At 40.7% G+C, this 26,591-nt stretch overlaps 1 protein-coding gene across 1 annotated transcript; it reads right to left on the bottom strand.

Annotated features, from left to right (window-relative positions):
* Window positions 1–706: 706 nt before the first annotated feature.
* LOC133900738 (transcriptional corepressor SEUSS-like) lies at window positions 707–9,822 on the bottom strand. Its single transcript, XM_062341966.1, has 10 exons — window positions 9,407–9,822; window positions 7,692–8,968; window positions 7,483–7,602; window positions 7,316–7,364; window positions 7,028–7,242; window positions 6,861–6,929; window positions 6,648–6,742; window positions 4,072–4,165; window positions 3,200–3,269; window positions 707–1,987 (listed from the first exon to the last, which is right to left on the bottom strand). Exons 2-10 carry the CDS (start codon window positions 8,823–8,825, stop codon window positions 1,059–1,061), a joined length of 2,775 nt encoding a protein of 924 aa, XP_062197950.1. The 5' UTR covers window positions 8,826–8,968; window positions 9,407–9,822; the 3' UTR covers window positions 707–1,058.
* Window positions 9,823–26,591: the final 16,769 nt, after the last annotated feature.

Genomic DNA, 26,591 nt, shown 5'->3' on the forward strand with positions numbered 1-26,591 from the left:
AATTGTTCGAGAAGCCCCGTAGCCGTGAGGGTTGATGCCCATATGCATGTTGCAAGTTCAAATACTGTCAAACTGTTCGGTTGAAGCACTTCAGTATAAACCATAAATAATGACAAATTTGACAGTCATCTCGCATCAAGACTAAGAAAACATTCCTAACACTTTTCCACTAGTCAGTATGAAAGTTATACAGAGTACAGTAAGGCTACAAAGAGAGAATTATCAGGCAAAGAGGATATCAGCACATATGGCTTGGGGCGATCGACGATAAATTACAGAGGGAGATATGATACATGTCATCCAACAAGTGAAGAGAAAGAGGGAAAACTTTTTTTCCGGGTAAGAAGTACCACCAAGAACCATCATAGATGATATACGGTAGCTGGTGCAGGCAGGCTCTAATACTTTAGCAGTATCTTTTGGCATTATAACTGAAGCAAGCAGCAATCGGGCACCCAACTCGAACGGATTCCAATTGCCATTCCTTAAAGTTTGTCTCTCCGTTCCGGAATATTTGTTCATGATAGGCACTAAATTTAAGAGTTAAATTCTGTCTCTCCATTCCGCAATAAATTCCTCATATGCCACTGAAAATTCATCAAATCCCTTTATATGTCTGACATGTGGGTCTTGGACCCATATGTCATTATAAGGGAACTGTAAAATTCGCAGTGGCACAGAAGGGAAGAAATGACCAAGCATACCCTATTAATAACATGCTACAGCTACTTAACCTTTTTCATAACATTAAAGGACGAGTAAAGAGTGGACAAACAATGTGACATTGTGAAACTGCAACTCCCGATAAAATCGACAAACATTGGAAAACTGGGGGGGTAACACACGAGGATACAGCACCATGGATAGTTACAGACTTACATGTACCAGCTCGGATGCTTGTTGACGCTTATGATACCCTTTCATGGCAGCATTAGGGCAAAAAGCCCAAATGCTGTTAAACCAGGGGAGGTTATGGCACCATAACTGATGCTCCATAAGCAACGAGCCCAGTGGGGGCAGATGCATCATCAAATTGAACTTTATGGTTTCTGGCCACTCTATTGTGAGGGTTTCCAATCATATTGGATGTTATTGAAGCTGTTTGCTGATCTAAGTCCACCCAATAGCTGGTGTCCTATGTCATGCTGCTGCTGCTGCTGCTGCTGCTGATGTAGTTGGCCCAACTGTGATAGGTCATGTGCACTGTGATTCATTCCCATCCTTCCACCCATTGCCATTGCATTGTTTGACATTGCCCCTCTCATCCCATGACCAAGCCCGCCCATGGCCCCAAACCCCATTCCTCCCATTCCCGAGTTATTTGTGACGGCATTGCCAACTAAGCAATTAACCCCATTAACACCAGGGGTTAGTCCATTTGGTCTCTTTGCATCATTTCCTGACTGGCCAATACCGTTCATCTGCGATGACATCATCATCTCCTGCAAGATCCTCTGAACCGAACTTTGGGACTCACTTGGCTCGGGCTCCTGAGGTCGAGTAGCAGGTGGCTGCATCGGAGGTATGCTTGATGATGTAGTTGGGGAGTTTAGTTGGTTTGTGTTTTGAGGGGCAGGCATCATGTTATTGGATGTTGTGGGTATCGGGGAAGGGTAAGAGGTAGACGGATTTGACTGCAGTGAGCTTGTTGAGTTCACCTTGGGAATGGTCGCATTGCCTCCACCGTTATATGTACCACCATTAGTGCTGCTCATTGGGTGATCTTGTCTAGAATTCATTGAACTTTGCAAGAGCCCAACGACAGATGGAGAAGGCGCAGATGTAGAAGGTGCACAATTGAGAGAATTATTTAATGCCGCATCACCATTGGCAGAGGTAGAAGCCTGCACGCCGGTCATAGGAGCAGAATTTTGACCACTCTGGTTTGAACTCTGGAGAATAGTCTGCTGCTGCTCAGGTTGTTGCTGCTGTGGTTGAAGAGGGTTGACCCCTGAAGGAGTCCTCCGGGGAAACTTATGCAAGCTATCTGAACAAACAATAACAGTTGATGTCAAAACAACAGGAAGGTATAGCATACAACATCAAATAGTAGGTACTAGTAAGACTAGAAACTACAACACTGATGTGCTTTATTACGACAGGAAAAATTCATACCACCAAGATTTACATCAAAAAACTTAATTTAATCTGGTGTTTAAGCTCATATTTGGATTCCTACGGAAACGGAAGTTTAATCTGGTGTTTAAGCTCATATTTGGATTCCTATGGAAACGGTGGAAAAATATTGTTTGGAGTACCCAAGCCACAACCTCTCTGCCCAACTTCAGGCTTCCAACGAGGGCAATCGTGCTTTCTGATATGGTTGCGATTCCTTTTATTGTGACACATTCAAAATTTAAAATTCCCAGCTATGGTGTGAGGCTGCCCAGATCCAGGCCACAACAGTGAGGATGGACTGCAATGTAACACCTGGGGTGTGCGGGCAATGTTACCAGTGAAATATACCATGTCCGCCAGGTTCCAAGCTAATAGTGAGGACAGACGGAATGTAGCATCATCAGTTTTGGAACATTTAAAAGCTAATCCAACAGAAATGGACTGCTATGTACAACTGAAGTAAAATTTGAAGAAAAAGGGGCATATAAATAAAGAGTAACAATACGCCACAAACTAGCTGGTTCCTGAATCGGTTCCTGGTCTAGGCTGGGGTCGGTGAAAATTGAAATCACTGATATTGATCCTTAGTTCTAACTTGTAAGTGGTGACAGATTGACTCCAGCATGGAACCACAGCTATGCCGTCGGACCAATTGAATGCAATTATATATTACTAAATGGCCTAGCATATTTAAGGAGCATGATCACAAATTCAGTATGGGAAGATGAATTGATAAATTATGGTGATTAAGCGACTAATATTTGGTAGCCAACACATGCCGCAATGTTTTGCCAAACTCACCTAAGGTTGAACTTCAAAATTATTTGCCACAGCATGAATAAATTAGGAGAATCTTGCCACGGTTTTTATAGTTACAGGTGTGTGGGACCAGATTGTAGGAAAAGGAATCTTGCCAGAAATGCGGCTACGAACCAAACGGGCACCTAGTTTGGTCAAACTTTCCTAACTTGAACGGGACAATATGAGGCTACAAACCAAACAGGCCTTAAAAGAATATAATGGAAGTGTTGTAAAAGTATAGGATAAGATTGACCCCACAAAAATGATTAAAATACCATACCAATCGGTCCAGATCCAGTCTGCCTGCTGTGATCAATCAAATCCTTCATACAGTTAACCACCTCTGCAATCTGGAAGAATCAGCATTCAGATGACAAGAATAGTACTCAGCATTGGATAACAAGCTTCAATAAAATAAGCTAAGGTTATCCTCAGAACACTGAACACAAGGAATATCCTCAGAAGAAAGAATTTCCATCTGGATTCAGGTTATAATTGTGTCCTATCATCCTATGTCTTAATCAAACTGAAGAAACTTTGCTACATTTATTCTTTGAATGCCCCATGAGTATTTGCTGCTGGTTCTCTGTGAGCATCCAATGGAACAATGATTTAAGTTTATGCAATATGATCCAAGATGCAAAAGTGAGATTTTCAATGAGTTTCTTCATGGAGATTTTTCTCATGGTGGCCTGGGGCATATGGAAGCAAAGGAATGACAAAATTTTTAATGACAAGGGGCTCAGTTTTGCTTCCTGGAAGCTGGCTTTCAGGAATGAGGTTATCCTGCATTATCTAGAATAAAATCTGAACTTCACCCTGTAATTTTATCATGCCTAACTACTTATAGCGTGACTGATGTATATTCTTTGTAACCCCTCTAGGATCCCTATAAATATTTTTTAACCCCTACTTTAATGAAAAGGATCGCACTGAGGGGAACTCCCCCACAGTTTTCGGTCAAAAAATAAAATAGTCTAAGGTGGTAGGCATCAGAAGTTCAGAACAAAAAATGTTAATCATCATATGCAACAAGAATTTATCGGCATTGTCATATGTACAACACGGAGTTTTGCCACAGAATACCATGCTAACTTCAACTGTTTAAAGCTAAGAGCATGTGAATATAAGCTGTGTTAGATTAGAGGGTACCTGAAGGCAGCGGACATATCGTTTTGTGTATCCTAAATCATTTACCAAAGGCACCTCCAGTGCTTTAGCCAATTGACGAGCAGAAGCAACAAACCTGCAATATATGATTGGGCATATAAGAGAATTTGTATGTACTCGAAAAGCACAAAAAGTTTGATGAGTTGGTGAAAGCTAAACAGTCAGCAAGTATGGATGTGATTTATGTGCTATGCTAATAAGTATGGTAAATGGTAGCAGATGAATACGGCAAGGTAAGGGCTAATTGCACTCTAATCTTCGGGATTATCCTGTTGGAAAGAGGCTCTGATCATAGCTGAGTTTAGTGGGCAAAGCCCTTTACTAGATTGATGATCGACTGATTGATTGATTGCTACAACGCTGACCTGCCTTTATAGTCTTCTGGCAAACCTTCCTAATGCTGACCGACTAGGACTCTTGGAGATTAACTTACCAATTACTAGAAGACTTGCCTAATGCTAACCAACTGGATAACTTACCAAATACTAGAAGATAACCTGCTGGTAATACTAGGAATCTAATCCCGTGTTGACTCCTAATGGTATGCATGATTTACATAACACATGGGTAGCTCTACCCAGTTAAGTTCTTTTAGGACACAGAAGTTACGACCATCGAAGCAAAAGATAATGGACCTAAGTTCTTTTAACATAAAATAACAAAAGCCTTTTTATTGTCAACAGACTGACTTGCATAAAATTACTACCAGATAATATAATGTTGCTAATTGCTAACGGAACATGTATGAAGCATCTGCCTGAGTTTACAACCAACATAATATCTAATAATCTGTATGCAGTCCAAATCTCCACCCTCGACTAACATGCTATCACTATTGTGGCAACACCATTTTTTCTCTATTCCTTCTACTGGTCCAGAATCACCATGAAATGCAACAAGATTACCACAATACCATTTTTCTCTATTTCTTCCAGTGTCCCAGAATCCCATCCCCAATGAATTAATTTTGATCTGATCCATTACAGCCTATCCAGATACAACATAACAAATTATGCCTGGAATGCAAGGCGCTCCAAAATGGGGTGCATACTTAATGGTTCACAGAGTTGTGCTTTCCTTTTTTTTCTACAGAATAAAAGCACAACCATTGACATAAATAAATTACTAGTCTTCACCCAACAACATAAGCTTTTAGGTGAGTTGGTCGGTGCATCAAAATATTGGATTACATGTCAGTGCATCAATTGGATTACATAAAGTAATTAGTTTGATACTCAATTGACTATCTTATTCTTGTGAGCGTCCACTTGAAATTTCAGCGCCCTTTGTGCTGATGATAGGGTTGCACTTGCATTCCACATCTCAACATATTACTCCATTTTGGTAAGTGTCCAACTCCATATACCATCTTTACCATTGAATGAAATGTTCTCGTTGCAATGCAATGGCTACCTGTGCGCATTCCTTTTACTCGAGTATTTAAAACTTGTACTCATTAGTCATACACCCTCCATCCACTTATGTTGGGCGTGTTTTCCTTCAGCACTTCTACCAATGCTCCTCTTAAATTGACTAAAATGCCCCTATTAATCCCTTAAGTATTCCCCTTTAATGCTTTGGCATGCCAGCTTAGCTCACGGGTGCTAAATGCATGTCCCTGCATGCACATTAAATACGCCCAACAATCGTGAACAACTCAAAAAAAAAAAAAGATAGGCCTAACGTAAGTACTCTTTAGTGTGGGTCAATATGGTAGCAACTTAACCGAGGCAATCAACAATCTGAGATAATGAAAAGAATCGTCGGAATTGTCAATGAGGCACAATATGGTCAGCTCTTTGATCTTGGGTTGTGTTAAGAATGTCTCGTCCTATCAGAAGCACAAGGTGACATTGCCCACTAGTGCACGGTAAGCCTATGCTTAGAGCTCCCAGTGCATAAAATATAGGTGTTGATGCCCAAGGCTCTGGTTCCATTTTTCTACGGTCGAACCGTTGGCTACTGAGCATCTCTAACTATGAATGAAAATGAGATAACTCAGAATATAGCTAAAAATAAGCATAATAATGAAGGTGGTCAAAAAAGCATTCTTCAAAATCTCAACCAAATAGCCTCCACTTGAATTTGCAGTAGCTTTCAAAATCTGTTTTCATTTATTCCATTTTTAACTTTTTTTTCTTCTAGTTCTCAGTTACCCAGCTTTATTTATCCTGTACCATTGTAATTTTGCCTCACAACCATACCATTGCCATCTTGCTCAGTTACATATTAAAAAGAACGATTTTCGGCACAGATGATATCTTAGTTGAGAAATAATTAAATTGCTAAGATTTCACAATAGAAATAATTCATTTCTCATTAATGACAGTAAAATATTTCAAAATTTGAACGAGTGTTGCATTAGCCAATGCATCTATAGGTACACTAGAAGTCTAGAAATAGGTGTAGGTCCATCCTATAAATGGCTTCTTTACCAGGGCAGATGGTAAATTTTAAAGAATCACATAGATAAGCATGTAAGGAGGTGGATAAAGCATTTAATAATACAAAGAACTGAAGAGGAAAGTATGAAGCACATCAAGGGCTAATCTCCTTACGAGTTGCAATTATTCTGCATTTCCTGAGCTGACAAACTCGTTGAATTTTGGACTGCAGTCTGGTACTTTTGTACAACCGTGCCGAGATTACTAACCTGCATAAACATCAAGGGTGCCGAAGTATATTAAAACCCTTGCTACCAAAATTCATAATAGCAGATGAGATCTATGATCTGTCAGCCAAATTGTCTATATACTGAAAGCACTTCATACCTGCGGTATTATAGATCTCCGTGGAATAAGCTCCTCATGGCGCCTAGCACAGAACTCCCAAGAAGCAATCTTGAATAAAAGAAGATGGCACAGAATTGTGTTTTAGCCCAAAAGGAACCAATTTGGAGCAATGTAAAAGAACAAATTGGAAAACTGAATCACAATACCTTGAGGTCTGGATTAAAAACTATCCTTAGATGCCCCTCACGTACCACACGCAATTGCTCAAAGACACTTTCCTGGATTGCTTTCGTGTAGTCCAAAATAATCTGACCAGATGCATTCTGGGACTCACGTGGCATGTCGATGTACAAAAGTTCTTCAAGCGTACCACTGGCGTATTTTATTTGGCATAATCGCGGTAGTACCTCAACTGTTGTCTCTGTAAAGGAAGTAACATATGAAATGAGTGGGAGAGAATGAGAGATAGATTTGCAAAATAAAATGATCCTTACCAAAGCCACGGCCAGGTTTCCTATTGCAAATCTCACAGTGCCATACATCCTGCAAGAGAAACATCCAATGAAAAATCTGAAAGTAGAATTTCAAAGGCAAAACATACTACATGCTAGACCATCCTCCATTTCAATAGTCAAGGTTCCATGGTGACAGCACACTAGACCTGAGGGAAAACTCCAGTAGTTTGACGACCACTTCCATACAGAGATACACACCACCTCTTTTTTGCATTCAGAGCAAAATACTCATTGACAAAGTTTCTCCAGTACTCGATATTGTTATCCTGCATCAGAGGAACAAGTAGATACACTAAGTTGTAAGCAGCTGGCCTTCACTTGGAGCACAAAATTAATCCTTCAAAAAAAACCTTACTTGTGGTCGATTTTGTTGATGATACATGTAATGGGTCAATCTCTTTGCACAGGTTCCTGGCTCATAAGGAGCTGGCTTTCCAAGAGTTCTCATGTTTAGACTCTGTTGCCGAAGCAACTGCTGCTGCTGCTGTTGCTGTTGCTGTTGCTGCTGCTGCTGTTGCTGCAACTGATTTCTCTGCATAGGCAAGTTCTTTAGAATCTGTTGCTGCTGCTGCTGCTGCATATGCAGGAGCCGTTGCTGTTGCAAGAGGCTCAATTGAGCGGCCGCAGCAGCTTGAGGGTTTGAAATGGTGTTTGGTCCACCCATTGATACAAGGTCTGGACAATTTCGAATCTGCTTTGTCAGTTGCATCAACTGTTGTTGTTGCTGCTGCAGGAATGCTGATGAGTCTGAACTCGGTTGCTCCATCTTTACCGCACCCAAACTCCTCATCATCTGGGCTTGCAACTGCTGAGGCTCAAGTTTCACACCGCCAGCAGTACGCATCATCTGGGTTGAACCATTCTGGTCAGGTTGTCCCATCTGCTGTTCTGATTTGACGCCAACCATGCTGCCTCCATTCTCCAACTTCACTGAAGCTTGCGGCTGCTGGAGCTGCTGGGGCGGTTGCGGAGGCAACTGCTGCTGGTTGTAAGACATTGGTAGTTGCTGTTGCTGCTGCTGCTGCTGCAAATCCTGCACAGCATCCAGCTGCTGCTGCGAAGTCCCCTGCAGGTTATCTGAACCCATCTGGTTGCCAAAACTAACCTGCGAGGAGGATGGGAACGAGAGATGATCTGACCCACCCGCACCAACAAAATCGCCGGCACCATCAAGCACCCCTCTCTGCTGGAGTGTACTCATCTGCATCCCACCACCTGGCATAGAGCCCCCATTCCCAAACGACGGCCGGTTGAGCAAGGAGGAGACATTAGAGGCACCTCCAAGCAGGCCATTACCGCCAAACTGTGTGCGCGGCGAGACCAGGGAAGAGAACGGTGACTGCGAAGAAAGCATGCCGCCACCGCCTCCGCCACCACCCATTCCCGGCTGACCACCACTGAGCAAGCTGGAGCTCGTCCGGAGCAGCGAAGCTGCTGCACCGACCGGTTGCCCCAGCCCCATCGGGTTCGGCGGCCCCGATGGCACCATCCTCCTCGCAGGCAATGGGAGGACAAACCTTCTCCGCGTACACCAACCACTCCAAGATCGCTCCTTTTACTCACCTCGCCATCGTTTCACCCGGGCACGCCCGCGAGATCCACCGGAATCGAGCAGGAACGAGCGAGCATCCCCTGAAAACGACCGAAGATTGCAAGTTAGCAACGCGAGTGTGGGATCTACGCCATTATCTACCGAACAAATCTGCCAAAGACTCATCAGCCACGGCCCAAAACCAAGCATCCAACTACGAAACAGCATGAGTCTATGACCGTGGGGTCGGGTGGCAAATAAGCGAAGCCCATTTTTAGCAGTGGCAAATCGTCAATTGGCTCCATGAACAAGCAGCCAAAGCGAACTTTTCCTCCTCAAATCCACCCGCAACCAAGCAAGCAGCACCGTCAAATCCACCCAAGAACTCCCCCACGCACCAGAAATCAACCAATTTCGGCAACCCCGAGCCCACGAACAGCACCAAGACGGCAAATTCGCGCGCGACCCAGCGGAATTAAGCGAAAGCCATCTCGCTCGACACCCCGACGAAACACACCACAGCAACTCCACACACTTACCGCCTCGACGCCGCCCCGCTACGAGACCCCCTCCAACCCGAGCCCGAATCCGGTGATCCGGAGCTCAGCCCGCGACGAATCGCGCGGCGCGGCCGTGCGCCGGCACCGGCACTGGCCGAGGAAGCCGCCCACGAGCAGCGGGTTCCGGTTCCGGCTCCGGCTCGTGTTTAGGTCCCCCCGCCCGAGCTCGGGAAAACAGCACCAGAATATCAAAAAAAATCCCTGGCCTGTTTGTTATCCCGCGATGGGATTTGGCTGTGGTTCGGCTGGCTCTGTGGAGAAGAAGGAGGAGGAGGCGAAGTAGCGAGGAGGAGAGAGAAACCGAAAAACAAACCAGGAGAGAGAAAGCGAGAGGAGAGGGAGAGAGAGGAGGCGAAGGGGGGAGGAGGAGCGAGAAAAGTAGAAAACGCTGCGACTTTGTTCTTGCGGACGTCAGAATTCCATTGGATTTGATTAAGAGCCGGCGCCGCCGACCTGCTTAATATCCGGCCTCGTTCACTGCCGTGTGGGGCATGTGTGTGCGGGGCCCAGCTGGAGGTGAGTGGGGTGGGGTGGGGTGGGTGGATTAGGGGGTTTTCTTTTTTTAGGTTTGTTTGGGTTGTTAGTTTATTCTTGTGTGCCGGGGGCGAAAAGAAGTCAGAAAGGAAGGAGTGCGTGCTGTGCAGTGCAGCCAAGGCCATGGAAGCAGGCTAGCAAGGCTGGGCTGTACTGCTGCTAGGGGTTGTAGGCTCGCTCCTGCCTGAACAAGGGCACTCACCATGGTACTGTGGCAAGGCAGACCGGTCGTAGTGTAGTGTAGTGTAGGTTTATTTGGTCGGAGACCTAGGTTTCCTAAGCTTTTCATGTTAAGCTCACGCGACCACCTGCGACAGCGGCAGCGCTGAAAAGAGGAGGCCTCCTCGGACATAGAAATTGAGAGAGAGGTCGGCTCGATGATGGACAGTGATATGCAGGCATGGCGGTGAGGCGCTGTGGATCAAAGTGGTGGCGGTGGGTAGGGTTGGGGCGGGAGAGCAGTGGTAGGGGAGATGGAGGCTCGGTGAGCAGGACGATGTTGTTGGTGGTGTAGGGAACGGTGCGGCGAGGTGGAGCGGGGGTTATGGTAAAGAGTGACATTGATGAACCTGGAGCTGGCGACTGGAGCTTAAAAATGCTGAGCTATGGGAAGGTTGAAGAAGGGTGAGGCATCGGATAGATCGCGCTTTTGGCTACCGCGCTATAAATTATACGACTAAACCAAATACTCCTTTATACCGCAGTTTATGCAGACAGTTTCGCTCTGAATGACTTTACTTTTTGTGCATAGACTACATCTTGATTATAAGTAATTAACTTTACATATTATATTTACAATGCACTTAAGCAAATTGGGTAATTGGAATGAGCAACTTGTCACATGCCTTTTTTGCTCGCAAGAGAGATGGTGGGGCAGATAATTCGAAGTAGCCAGTTATACGTTGACGGGTGTATTGTGACACGGAGCCATAATGTGAAGCATAAATGAAATTTCCATATGATCCTACTCGATTATAATTATTACACTTAAATCATGAGAATCATTATGGAAATTTTAGTTAGATGGTAAGAAAATATAGTAGAATAATAGGAAGCAAATTTTATAGAACCCGTTTAGAAAGATTCTCGTGAAACTCTATTCATACCATCTATCATATGATCTAATAGCTAGGCTAAAGAGGAGATACAGTGAGTGAACACGTGTCAGAAGAGAATGTCTTTCGTAGGATATGGTACTATAAAATTTGCTTTCAGAATAATAGGGTTTTGATGTCTTTTCATTTTCAAGTTAAGACTTCACCATCTTCGGATTGGTCCGATCAAATCTTGTGTTGTCAAGTTGTAAAATTGTAAGATAGACATGAGATTCGGACGATCATGATCAGAATTGCAATTATGTAGTCAAGCAAAACTATGATGCTACTAATTTTATAACTTACAATTGTGTCTCCAATCCAAATTTTGTCTTAGAAAAAACTTGCAAATCGTTGAATTCTTGAAATCAAGTTCCTCAGTATGTAACCAAGCCAAAGTTAAGGCAGACATTTCTCTCGACTAGATTTTGCCAGCACGAGTGGGGTAGCCAATGCCAAGTGTTAAATGCATGACCAAATTTTGGTGTCAAACCAAATGAGTGGCAAAGTTTCCTTGTTAACCATGACCATATTTTTAGTTTGACCCATGAGACTCGGAACCAAACATTCCACGTACTCACAGGTCAAGGCATACTGGTGGCTCATAAAATAAACAAAAACCCGTTTTAACGTATTGTCTTGTAATAAATGATAAAAATCAACTATATGGCATCATACATACACTTTCATAATATACCATAAATATGTCGACCTTAGCCCCATGCCGTCCGAATTGAATTATTATTCACTTAATGCCAACCAATAGCCTCTATTTTGGCATGTTGTTTTTCCTTCAAAATGGCCAAAATACCCTTGTTGTCACAAGAGATGTCAAGTAAGCAGCAGGCCCGAAAAGCCAATTCCGTCGATGTTCTTCTCCACTCGCACCCTGACCCAAACCCGAGAGGTCATATATTGTGTGATGTACTCCCTCCATTCGCATATAGGTATGATATATCATAGCTGTGAATCTAAATGTCAAATTCTTGAAGCACTGATATACACTAAACATTAAGGTTTGTAAATAAAAATAATCTTAGTAGATTTGTGGTAAACAAAACACTTTCAAACATCATAGTTTAAAAGCTTTCGCAAAAAATATATTCATAAAACGTAATGGTTAAAGGTTTATACTGGAGACCATGTCAATGCTCAAAACATGATTAAAAGAAGACTCCGCAAAAACAGAGTATTTGGTTTCGACCTTTCACCCCCATCTTGATCCGTAGCCATCTCGCATAGTCCATACAATTGCTTCAAAAGATCACAGGTCGACCACTCTATTGTAAAGACTTGGAGCTTGCTTGTGGGCAGAATTTAACCGAAATGATCGAATCGGCCATTTAGGCGAAGCTGCAATGTACGTCCCATCCCACCTCAAAGTTTTCGCGTTAATATAAAGTCCAAAAAGATTTGCCAAATGATCAAATAGTAGCAGATAAATTTGTCAGTGCAACACTACTGGTAGGAGGAATAGCTTCATAGTCTAGGGCAAGGAGAGGCCCCACATGTACGTGACAATTGTCCAAATAAAAAACATAACTGAATCACTATGCCTCACCCTAACAAAATATCGGACATTTTCTGACACGGTCATATCACCGATAAGTTGCCCACGGTGTAAACTTTGCAAATCATTTTACCTAATATATTACTCTTGTTGGGAATTACCGTCTTTGTAATAATGCTGCTATATGAGAAAAATACTAAAAGAAAACAGTAACTGTCTACCACTCATAAACAACAGTGAGGAAAGAAGGGAAATCGTATAGAGCACTTAATCTTGTTGTGGCCCTGTTTGGAAAGTGACAACTTTTTCCTAAAACTATTTTACCTGAAATTGAAAACTCTGTGTTCGACGTATGAATATGATCTGTCAAGAAAAAAAAAAGACACGCACACACGGTGAGTTGAGGTATGCTCATACCAACCCGTTGCATGTACCCCACATATTTGTCGCCCTCACCTGACCTACATCGACAGAGCAGTATTGGACTATTATGGCCACCAGAGTACCAAACCAATCATGCACGGGCATGCATGTGACAAAGATAACGAACCACACATGCAGTATGCATATGTCTAGCGATGAACAGCTATGTGAGGTTTTATATTAATCTACACCTAGCCACCTGACCGAACCGACTAGCGTGCACCATCTCGTCCGAACCAGGCCCGAGTGCCGCAACCGACCGCGCCTGATTGTCCGCACCCGAGCACTACTGAATATTGACGCTACATAACACTATTGACCAATAACTAGGTAAGAAATAATTTAAGGGGACATGTTATTAGTGACGACTTCTCAGTAATCGTCATTAAGTACATTATTAATAATTTATTAGTGACAACGAGCGAACGACCCGCCACTAAAAATATTTTCTCACGCTAAAATGATTTTTCTCACGCTAATTGCATACTGCTTTTATTCATTACAAATATCCGATGATAAAATAATTTTACTCACGCTAATTGCATATTTTTCTCATAACTACTTTCATTCAGCAGGAAGTCAACTTACTAGACGGCAACATCGAGGATTCTGCACTCTCCAACATTCGAGCATGGACCGCCTTGTTCTTAGTGACGGAAGTCGTTTCTTCAAAAGATGAGTTCTATTATAGGGAGGCAGGGCTTTGACTTACATAATTTGTAGTTGCACTTTCGACTTATATAATTTGTAACTATCTTGATGTAATTTGCAGTTGTACTTTTGACTTGTGTAATTCGATGTTGCACTTTCGACTTATGTAATTCGAGGTTGCACTTTCGACTTATGTAATTCGAGCTTCTGATGTGGACTTGCGCCATTGTACGTTTCGAAGACTTTTGATTATGTAATTTGTGGTTGCCTATCTCGTGATTTGGTCCGTGTGGGTATATATCTTGAAATGAATGGTGATTATGGCATGAATATATCTGGATGTGTCTTATTTGCAGGAGAAGATGACTGTCAAATCCTGATATTGCTTCAGGATGCAGCTAGAAAAAAGGTAAATCTTTTTGAGGGATGAGACTATTAGTGACGGGTGGTTAATTCACCCATCACTGATGACCGAGTCCTAGTAACGGGTAGCTTTTCAACTCATCTCTGGAACTCAATCATTAGATACGGGTTGAAAAGATACTCATCACTAATGACTCATAACACCAGTGACGGGTTGTAGCTACCCATCACTGGTTCTAATTAATTAGTGATGGGTGGTAAATACACTCGTCACTAATGACTGAGTTCCAGAGACGTGTTAAAAATCTACCCATCACTAATGACTCAGTAACCAATGATGGGTGGTAAGAAAATGTCACCGATGACTCGGTCAGTAATGACGGTTTGTAGTTAACACCTGTCACTAATGAACAAGTTCCAGAGATGGGTTGAAAAGCTACCCGTCACTAGGGATCGATAGTTAGTGATGAGTGGTACATACATCCGTCACTAATGGCAGTCACAGTGACGGGCAACAGGCTTGCTCAGGTCAAAAGAGATGTATTTTAGTGACAGGTCTCAATTATAACCCATCACTGGTGATTGTCATTAGTGAGGGGTCTCAATCCATCATTAATGTTTTATCATTAGTGGCGTAATAAGAGTGACAGGTGTCGTAACCTTCACTTATGACGGATATCACCCGTCATTAATATGTTATTCTGGTGTAGTGTACTGAACTATTAATGATATTATTGGCAACTACTGACTACTAGGGTATGGATCATCTACTAATAACTAATGAACAAAAACTACCAATATTACTGATACTACAGGTAACTACTGACAATACCGACATAAGCTACTAAACAATTTTACTATTACTTGAAACTACTGAATAGTGACGACTACTGATACTGTCAATACAAACTACTGAACAATTTTACTATAGCTTAGAACTACTGACACTACTGAATAGTAACGACTACTAACACTACCGATACAAAATACTGAATAATTTTACTATAATTTGGAAATATTGACACTACCAAATAGTGACAACTACTGATATTACTGAATAATTTTTCTATGATTTAAAACTACTTAACAGTTACTGATATAACTATCGAATAAAACTACTGACAATTATTGATATTACTAAATAAATTTTCTATGACTTAAAATTACTGCATAAATACTAATATAACTACTAAATAATTATTAAAAAATTATTAAACACTACTCAGTAACTATAAAGATCTTTCTGAACTACTGAACGCTGCTGGATTGCATCTGAATCACGACCGAACTAGACGCTACCGAATAGTCCGATACTAGCCTGACCCATGACCCATCCCAATATAGCCTAACCGAGCGTATGTATGCATATAAAAAACAGATGGCTTGCATGCATTAAAAAAGAGCACACCAACTTGCATGGAAAAAACAGTCAAGCAAAAAAAAATGGAACTACAGCCATGCATGCAATAAAGCACACCGACTACCCATCACATCCTTAACTAGCGGATTGGAGCGTCTACACTACACCCTTTTTTGCACAAAGCATGATAAAAAAGATTAAAAAATTGGATTCACTAATTTTAGACATCTCAATATTTATTTATGAATTTATCAATATTTAATATATTCATTTAATTATGAGAAAAAATAGTGGTATTTTCATGTATGCACATAATTTTAACATAGATGATGATAATACGAACCTAACTAAATTTGTTTTTTTTTTTTTTGAGTTTTAGATATTTTGCTATGCATTTTAGATTATTTCAGCCGATTTATCAATGTAACTATTATTCCTTTCGCTATTTTTCTAGAATTTTGAAACAAAACTATGTGTAACACATATATATACCGATACATATACGTACGCATATGTACAAATACACATACACGTGACCCATATAGCAATAGCTACAGTAACTTGACCCTTAGAATTATTCCGATTCTTGACCCTTTAATATATGTAATAGATTCCTTGCATGCATTGCCTGCTGCTGCGGGGGCCATGCGTGCTGGCGTAGCGAGCATGGCTGGTGTGGGGGTGCGCACACTAGGACCGGTTGCTGGGTGTGGGAGTGCACGCGCACGCGCGCGCGCGCGCGCGCGCACACACACACACACACATATATATATATATATATATATATATATATATATATATATATATATATATATATATATATATATATATATATATATATATATATATATATATTACACCTTAGGTGTAGAATAATATCCTACACTATGGACCCAACAGTCAACCCAACCCAACCAACTAAATCTAACTGAACCCACTAACAAGACAACATGCTCACCCCCTCCTCCGCGTGCCCAACCCAACCAACTAACCAATTAAATTGGGCCTGACCCAACCAACTCCCCCCGTGTCTGACCTAGTTGCACCCCTTCTCAACCACGACTTCCTTCAGCAAACCTGATGCCATCTCTAAAGAGCTCCCTCCCCTTCCCGGCCATAGTTACCTCTGGGATCCCGATCCCATCTCCGGCGAGCTCAGCGACAATGCTAGATGGGTGCCAGATGGTGGATCTCCTTCCCAGCGGCTATGTAGGATGGGAGCCCCGCTGCAGATTTCCTTCTCGGCCGATGTGGAGGATGGGATCCTTGTGGCGGACTTCCTTCCCGAAAGCGATGTAGGACAGTGGATCTCCTTCCCAAAGACATCTCACTATCGAAGGCCAACCGGAGGTATCCCCAATCCTTTGCTATTGAGGGTTTGCCATTTTTGTGGATTTCGTGATTCTAATTGTTCGAATATGATTTGCTCTAAATTTAAGCTGTGTTTTTTTGCGATCAACCAATAGAATCTACTTGCAACTCACCTATTGGCAATGATTCAGAGATAACTAGTGACTCGGCCATTCAATGATTCATGGGCGACCTGACCATGCAGCAAGAGTGCAGGATTGTAGTGCTATTTTAGGCAAGTTCTAACTTCTAAGAGAATATGGTGCACAGAAGAAGAATTTGACATGCGGTTGTTGGCTAATTTTTAGGAGAACAAGCCAGTGCAAATTGAAGGGCTCTCGTAGCACTGTTTTGATATGCTGAATATTTTATCTCGATGTTATTTCAGTAGTTTGTATCTCCATATTGTGAAGTAACCAAATTAGGATAATGGTTACTTCACAGTATTGAAAAAGGATCCAGTTACTGAGAACCATGCTTGTTTACTGAAGAAGACCCCATGTTACACATGATTCTCACACAAATAGATGCAAGTAAAATATATTACACAGAACTGATGAACGTTAAAAATAATACTACTGAAGGAATTTACTATGATTTAGATACCTAAAACATCTACCAAGTGTTGGAATTTGCTATGACTTTGGATTTACTAGTCCTTGTTTCATGCTTTAGTAGCTACTGACACAATTTTCCTATCACTTGAAAGAAGCTACCGCCACAATTTTTCCTATGACTTGGAAGCCATTAATTTTTTTATGATTTGAAAGCCTAAAAATTAGTGTTAGAATTTGCTATGACTTGGATTCAATAATAGTCCAATTTTTCAATAGTTGATCTTCCATGATTCGGTAGTTAATCCATCATGGTTTGGTACATCATCATTTCAAGCCTTGGGAGTCCATCCTTTTTTTTTTCCCTAATTCAGTAGTTCATCCTTCCTGGTTCGGTAGTCGTATCTTTAATGCTTTAGTAGTCTCGAAACCAACTCTCTTGTTGTTTACTGTAGCATCAGAGTAGGTCTTCAGTACCTTGGTGTTAGGATTCGGTAGTTCTTCAGTAATATTTAGTTGTCGTTCAGTAGTCGTCTTTTTTCTTCAATAGTTTTTCATTTTCTTTGCTTGTTTTTCCTTGTCTTCGATAGTTTTTCTTTGTCTTTGGTAGTTCATCCTTTAATAGTCGGTACTTCATCCTTTTCTAGACTAGTAGTTCCGAGACGTAGCAAATTTTGACACTTAGTATTCAGTAGTTCAGTAGTGTTGCAAGATCCAAATCATAGGAAATTGCATTAGTAGTTCATGCATTCGTGGTTAAGTAGTTCAATAATCATCAGTAGTTCATATGTCTAGGTTTCAATAATTCATCAGTAATCGTTAGTAGTTCCAAATCATTGTAAATTTTTAAAATTAGATAAAATATCTAGCATCCAAGCCATAGAAAAATCATTCAGTATATTCCAGGTCATGCTTCGGTAGACATCATTCTTCTTTGTGCCATGTCAGTAGTTCATTCATTCATTGTTCAATAGTTTTGAGTCATACCAATTTTCTACACTTGGTATAAATTTTAAGTATCCAAGTCATTGTTAACTTGTTAGTAGTACTACGTTCAAAGGTTCAGTAGATCTAAGTTGTAGCAATTTATACCAGTAGATCTGAGTTGTAGCAATTCATAGCAATTTGTACCAGTAGTTACATGCTTTTAGATATAAGTAGTTAATCCTTCAGCTTTAGTAGTTCAACATTTCATGATTCAATAGTCGAGTTAGGAATTCAAGCAAGCTGCCATGACCTTCACATTCATAGTTCATCGTTTCATTAAGTGTCCAGTAGTTCCTCCTTTCTCGAACGGTCCAGTACTTCATCCCTTCATTAAGTGTCAATGGTGTCTATTCCAGTATGCAGCTAAATACTTCCTTCTTCCAGTATTCATAATTCATTATTTCATCATTTTTATTGATTTTCTCAAGAGTACCATGACATCAAATTCGAGCTTTAGTAAAAGTCTCTACCCGGGTTCAGTACTTCCCATTTTCCAGTTCAGTAATCAAATACTCTATGATTTTTAGTGATGAATCCATGGAGCAGAGTAGCAGCAGAATGGTTACATGTGGTGCAGGAAGTGTAGCAAATGGAAGTCGTGAATTGAAAACACAAGGACTGCATAGAGGCAAAATTGACATCGATGACTAAGATTGCCGATGATTTGTAGCCGTCGAGCCCAAGGAGGCATGCTAGATTGGCACCCAGATGGCTGATCGAGGTGGTGATGGAAAAGGAGACTCCTATTAATAATGAATTGAAGCTAGCTTCATCAAATTTTGACCGGTGCCCATGTTGGACAGATCCTTTGACAATAATAGATCGGGATGGTGGGGTGATCTGTAGGGCACGTCTAAGGCGCATGAACGAGGAGCATCGGAGGTTGATGGGCTTCTTTGTGAAGGAAGGTGCGACGGGCTTGCTGGCCTGCTTGGAAGCAGAGGCACGCTAGTGGCGTGTGGTCCATAATGAGGAACCTGCATCGAAGCAGAAGTGCATGAAGGTGAGCAAGATAGGGAGCGTGGTCATGTGCAGGAAGCAGTCGAACCTCTTAGGTGCGGGTTTAATTAGTTGGGGGATGGTCTAGCGGGGTGCGTCAGGCTATGGGTTCCACAGGGGAGGTTCCATCGGGACGCGGGTGGGTTGGTTTGGTCTGGTTGGGTAGGGATGGGGGTGCACGGTTGGTTGGGTTGGGTCTATCTATTCTATACCTTAGGTGTAGAATCACGTTCCCATATGTATATATATACATATATATGGTAGTGCTATTCTACAGCTAGGACCAAACTGGACCCTCTCCACCCTAACCCGACCAAACTTGCCACCGACCCACACCACGCGTGCCCAAGCACCCCTACCCCACGCCCTCCACATGTCATCCCCGCCGCACGCTCCCGTCACTTGTTGTGCGCCGCTCCTGACCGCCTTGACCCCAGCCTCTGTGCCCCACCCCTGGCCACCGCCACCCCGACTGCCGCGCTTTGCCTCGGCCGCTGCACCCTCAACCCTCCTCCGCCTGCATCAGCTACTAAAAAGCTACCGACAACTATTTACCAAAAACTACTGACACTACTGAATAAACTACTTATACTACTAGCATAACTGACAACTACTGAACAATTTTATCATGACTTATAACTATTAAACAACTACTGATACTACTAACCAAAACTACTAACAACTACTAACACTATTGAATAATTTACTATGAATTGGAACTACTGACACTACTGAACAGTTTTTGAATAATTTGAAACTACTAACATACTAAAAAACTACTGAACACTACTTAGCGGGAACTACTGAACAAAACTATTGACATACTGAAGCATCTGAATGATAGAAATTACTGAATATTTATTAAATGACAACAACTACTAAAAAGCTATTGAACATTACTGAGCGAGAACTACTAAAAAACTGTTGGAAAACTACTGAGCACCGCGGCATAGAACGAGCAACACGTGAGAACACGCCACATGGTGTAGGGCATACGCTAGATGGGTAGCGCGTTGTTGGCGCGGGCAATTGTGCATGGGGCCTGCGTGAGCTGGGCACAAAAACGTGGCGTGGGGCACGCGCGGATAGCGCGAGCGTGGCTGGCGCGCGATTGGGCGGGTGTGGGCTAGCACGTGGCTGGGTGGGCTGCACTGAGCCGGGGTTATTCTACACCCCACGTGCACCCCCACCATGCGATGCCACATGTTGCGCGCCCACACACCTCGCCCACCTCGTGCACTTGCGTCCACCACGTGTCAGCACAACGCCGCTCGGTAATTATCGGTAGTTATCATTCAATAATTCTTCAGTAGTTATCATTCAGTAATTCTTTAGTAGTTTTTTCTATGATTCAGATGCTTTAAGTATTTGTCAGTAGTTTTTAAATCATAGTAAATTTAAGTAGTAGTGATGTCAATAGTTATCTATAGTTGCTAATAGTATTAGTAATTTGTTTAGTAGTATTAATAGTTTTTTAGTAATATTTTTATTAGTTAGTTTAGTAGATATCAGTAGTTTGTTTAGTAACTAGTGGGCGGGGTGTGGCGATCGAGATTGGTAGGGGTGACGGGGTTGTGAGTGCTCTCATTAATTTTACTTTAGGAGGTATTCTAGGAGGTCCGCCAAACAGCCCGAACTGACGATGATGTGCATATGTGCAGTTGGCCGCAGGTCATATCCAATCATGGCTGGCGCCGTGCCGTGCAGCGTGGTGACAGCCGGTCTGTGTTAGAGCCGGGGATGGGAGCAGATTCGTCACACATCCCCTTGGCTCCTCTATGCCCGTCAGCCCCACTTGACATGAGTGGGTCCAGGGTCAGTCAGGTCATATGTGTCTTGCTCTTGAGCTGCTAAGAATCAGAACACGAGCTACAAAACATAGCAGCTATATATCTCCAGTGAATCAGTGATGGATGATGGATGTCAATCCCAACTATTAAACGGAATTTTAGTACTGGTATGTGTTCTTTATTTTGTACGTTTTGGGGTTTGATTTTCAGGCTACGTGTCGTGGACAGGTAGTCAAGATAATTGGGGATATTATAGGTACGAAGCTCGCGCTTTTTTAACCATCTTCAAGGAATTTCTGTTAGGGATTAAAAAATTTCACGAAAAGATTTTTTCTTCTTCAGTGTTTTAAAGATTTTTCTTCACGGTTTTTGTTGGATATGTGTCGAATAATTGTACGGAGTTAGTTACGTGTAGGACTTAGAGTTGTATTAGCGATACATGATGGAATCCTAGTAGGACTCTAGTGGAATCCTAGTAGAACTCCTGTCTCCAGGTCTCCTCATAAATATGAGAGGAGGGTCGCTGTTTGTAACCATGACGATATAGCGACAGGTTCGCAGGGGGCAGCAAGTCTGCGGGAACCCCGAGAAGCGGCCGGTGTTGCTAGTTGGGGAGGAGCGCCCGTAGTCATGCCCCGGGGATGTAGGCTTCGGCTGAACCTCGTTAACAAATATCGTGCCTCTGGTGTCGTCTGTGATCGTACGCATCATCTCGGTAGATCCATCCGTTGCTTTCGCTGATGGTTTATTTCCTAACAGTTTTCATCACGAAAATATTCACAAGATCATTCTCTTTAGCACGAGATTATCTCATATTTCTCTTCACGAATCCCTTTGAAGTGAATTGGAGATGAGAGAAAATAAAAAGAATAAAAACGAGAAGAAAAATTGAGAAGGTAACGAAATGAAAATAATATAATTGGAGATGGTCTTATAGTGGCTAATGCACACCGGTGGACTTCATCTATGTGTCCAGTATTTCTTACTCTTTAATACTCACTTCGTTTAAAAATATAAAGTGTATTTTATTTTTAAAAAAATCAAACTTTATAAAATTTGATCGATAATTAATAAAACTATATATATGCTTAGCATACAAATTTTGTTTCAATAAATTGGTATTTAAAGTATATGTCATTAATTTTATAGTAATTAATAATATATTATAAAGAATTAGTAATCAAAATTTACTTTTGATAACTTTTTAAAATAAAATATGTCTTACATCCTTAAACAGAATAGTACTTTGCTACCTCTATAATCGTCTCACGGCAAACCACCTCCTCTAACCTCACTCAACAAAGTCCCACCGGCCGCATTGCAGCCCCTGCCATGGATGCCTCGTTTTGCTTCCATTGACTTCTACTCCGTCGCCTCTTTACAGATGCCATAGCTTTCCTACTCATTTGGTCGGCAGCTATAGTCGTCGCATACACTAACGGACATCTACTGGCAATCTCGAGGACGATGGTGCCTCCTCCTGCCTAGCCACCTGCTAACTGGAGCTATTGTCAAGTGACGCCAAACTTAAGAATATGAGAGAATCTACGATTTACCATCGAATAACTACTGATTCTACAATCCGTCATCGAATAAATTCTGTTTACTTCTATACCATCGAATAAATATTTCAGTTTCTTATATGCCATCGGCTTCCGATACTACCATCAGTTACTGTTCATGAACAGTATGAACAGTAACTGAGAATAAAAAAAGTCACAAAAATATGTCGATTTTTGTGCACGCTCTATAATTCATAATCAACCCGTTTTAACTGTATTCACCTAAAAATACTATATAGAATTCAAACTAAAATTCTTCAAAATATACTACTTTTATAACTTCTTGCAATTTTTAAGCCTCATAAAAATTTAAAAAAATCTGAGAAAATTTACTAATATTCCTCTAATGTGATGTAATAATTTCTAAAATTATCTCCCGCGGTGAAAAAATTAGTTCTTTGTAATGCACAGTATTACAAAAGTAGCTCATTTTGAGAAATTTTAATTTGAATTTTATACAGTATTTTTAGGTGAATACAGTTAAAATGGGTTGATTATGAATTATAGAGCGTGCACAAAAATCGACATATTTTTTGACTTTTTTTATTCTCGGGTACTGTTCATGAACAGTATAGATGAGGGCAGTATCGGAAGCCGATGATATAAGGAACTGAAACATTTATTCGATGGTATAGAAGTAAACAGAATTTATTCGATAACGGATTGTAGAATCAGTAGTTATTCGATGGCAAATCGTAAATTCTCTCTAAGAATATTACCTACGTAGGTTCAGCTTTTAGCTCCACGTTAAATTTTAATATTATAATCTAAAATAAAATAGTTTAAACATCTACTTTAATCTAAAATAAAAATAAAATAGCTTATCCAAACACACTCAATATAACCACTGCTTTATATCATAAATTTCTAAAGTTAGTACTACATAACTCCAAAAATTATTAGAATTGGACCTCTGTCAAACATATCATATGCAAGTGTTCAAGTGAAATACAACTCCACATCCACTTGTGCACACATGCTGAATCTTATCCATCTATTACTTCTACCTGATATTCATCTATTCGTTGATTTCCTCACTTACCCAATAAATTTGGCACGTCGCAATAAATTTGGCACGTCACAATACAAATGAACAATCATGATAAATCATACATGTTTATAGCCCACATACACATGAAAATTTCACTTCCAAGTGTTCAACTATGAAGGGCGTATATATGTGACATTGTCAAGCCCAATCACTTGTTGTTTTAAAAAGTAATGTAGTTTTTTGTTCGTTAAATTCCACAAGTTGAATTGCTAGGTCACTCTCGCCGGCACTAAATATTACGTGGAAATTTTCATTTGCTATTATCATGAGAAGTTTACTCTGATCCAATGGCTACTGCAAAAATATCATATGAATCTGGCAAAGGGACGAACCACAACTTCTCCTATAAAAAATTTCACGTATGATTAGTCATCTCTTTTCCAATCTGTGTGCATACATTAGTCCCAGATGGGTGGATGAACTATGCCCACATGGAACAGCCAGAAAAGTTCTTATGATATTCCAACAAGCATCAGCCTTACAGGTCATGTGCCACGTCCTCTAGTATTAAGAATTTTAATTCGGTAATTAAAGCTAGATGTATGTTAATGCTAGCTTACGGTACTAGTCACTAAACAATTAAACTGGATTGCTTGCGCATAACCTTCTTATTAATCCACCAACTAAACTCTTCTTTACGTGATATCCTTTTCACTTGAGGATCCCGATTGATCCACAATAGAAGGTTCCGTTTGATGGCCGATCGAGACCACTACAAAGGTCTTTGCTGATTTCAAAATTCAACATTTAAAATATGTCCAAAGTCAAATTTCAAAAGCAAAGGTCGTTACAAGGTTATTTGGCACTTGGGTTGGTAGAGTTTTATAGAAACCAGGCCAAATAAATATATCATTACACTAATATAGAAATAGTTGTACAGACAGTTCAGAAATCATATGCGAGACATTTTTTCGAACTGTTTGTGAAAAATTAAACCATTTGTACAAATAATTTGTACAGATGACTCGTGATTGAAGTCATCTGTACTAAGTAGAATATCATAGATGGCTCGTAAGTAGAGCCATCTATGAACTTAGTACAATATAAATGGCTCTAATTTCGACTTGTCTGTTGTGTAATTTTTGTACATATGGTTGTAAGCCTAGAACCATCTGTACATTCATTTATAATGTACTAAATTTATATGTCAGTGAATTTACATTCACAATAGATCATCCACTAGCCAGATCATTCAACAACAGATTCAAACTTCAGTCATAACAGATCATACACACAGTAAATCAAACATCTTCACATCTTCATTCAATATCACAAAGTCATACACATATCATGCAAAGTCGTATAAAACTCACCAAGTTATAAACAGAAGTAAAATACAAATATTTTTTATTTCAATCACTAAGTCATAAACAAAGACTCACAATATTTACAGCCTTTATCGCCTCATATAGAGGCTTCACAACGCACTTACCTTCAAATTTGTCATTTTCATTCAAAGCAAAGCATTCTTTGTTCTTCAGTCAACAAAGCCCGGCAATATATAAATCAATAAATTAGCTTTAGCACACTAAATTAAAATAAAATAATGAGTTCATTTGGTTTATTTTCTATATCATTAGCCGTAAAGGTATAATAAATCAATAGACTGTAAGATGCAAGTATTTTCTATATATTAAACTGATAGCCAGCTTCTGTTGAGATTACAAACCTTGGCTCATAAAATTATTGCGATCATAAAATTTGCCGCTCTTCTTATGATCTCTGCATGTATGAAATAGATGAGCCATTTTTTACATACATAAGATTGTCCTTCTCAAGAATATTTGTAGAAAATTTATATGTCTGTAAAAAAATTAAAATAGTTAAGCACAACGACAAAAAAATTATTTTAATATACTATAATTACACTAACCGGCGGATATACTGGTGGACTATAGCCAATAATTTGCAACATATACTGGGCAACATAGTACCCATCGGCTGTTTGTGACATTGCAGAAATTTGTGCACGGTAAATTTAGTTCTATGGAATACATATTATAATAATAAATTGATGTGCGACGGGGAATTATTACCAAGAATTTATGTTGGTAGATTGCTGAGGGTTTTCTCTCTGTACAAGCCTGCTCATCGAAACATACTTTGCGAAGTGTCCTTGTCAACAAGTCTGTCAGATCTGAATACCTCTCTGTGTCGTAGTTCCTACGGTCGAAGTATATGCATTGTTGATTATATGGAAAGATACAAATTAGCATCTAATGGTCTCGGTACTTGTATGGTAGAAAAATAAGGTTCTTCATTCCACAAAGAGAGACCATGTCCTCTGCGATGTATTTCTCGACCTCCCTCGGAGATCAAGTGATCATTGATCCACATATGACCTTTGGGTCGAGGAATCTAATTATCAGATTCTTTCTCCTAGCTTCTTGAATCATATGTCTACACATAAGAGTAATGTAAATGAATGAGCGTATCAATGAGTTAGGCGGTTCAATAAGCATAGACCGTGGTTAATAACACTTACAATGTTTAGCATCTCATTAGGCTGACACGAGTCTGTTACGACGGTAGAAGAGGAATAAATCCTCGAAGGTCACGATGAAGGTTTTGGCTGGTTATAGGAAATGTTGTTGCTAGTACCTGACGCTAAAACCATAACGAGAAAGATGTTTCTCCTTATGGATCCTCTTCATGTATAGGTCGTGCAAGATCATACTTGATCAGCCTAATTGCTCTAACACTTTCTTGCTCAGAAACGGCTGGCCTGCTACATAGGTGTTTGACATGTTTTTCTTCTACCTCCTTTCTCTTGTCCTACTGTTTATTGGTCTGCGCTTTTTTGGAGGTACTGTTTTGGCAGACTATTAGCCAGATTTACTGGACAATTGGTGTTGCTCATGTGGTTCGTAAAATGGAACTATCTGTACAAAGTTTTTTCAACCGTTTGTACTATTAATTTCCAAACAGTTGACTAA

This window comes from Phragmites australis, chromosome 19, assembly GCF_958298935.1.
Source record: "Phragmites australis chromosome 19, lpPhrAust1.1, whole genome shotgun sequence".
NCBI classification, from domain to species: Eukaryota; Viridiplantae; Streptophyta; class Magnoliopsida; order Poales; family Poaceae; genus Phragmites; species Phragmites australis.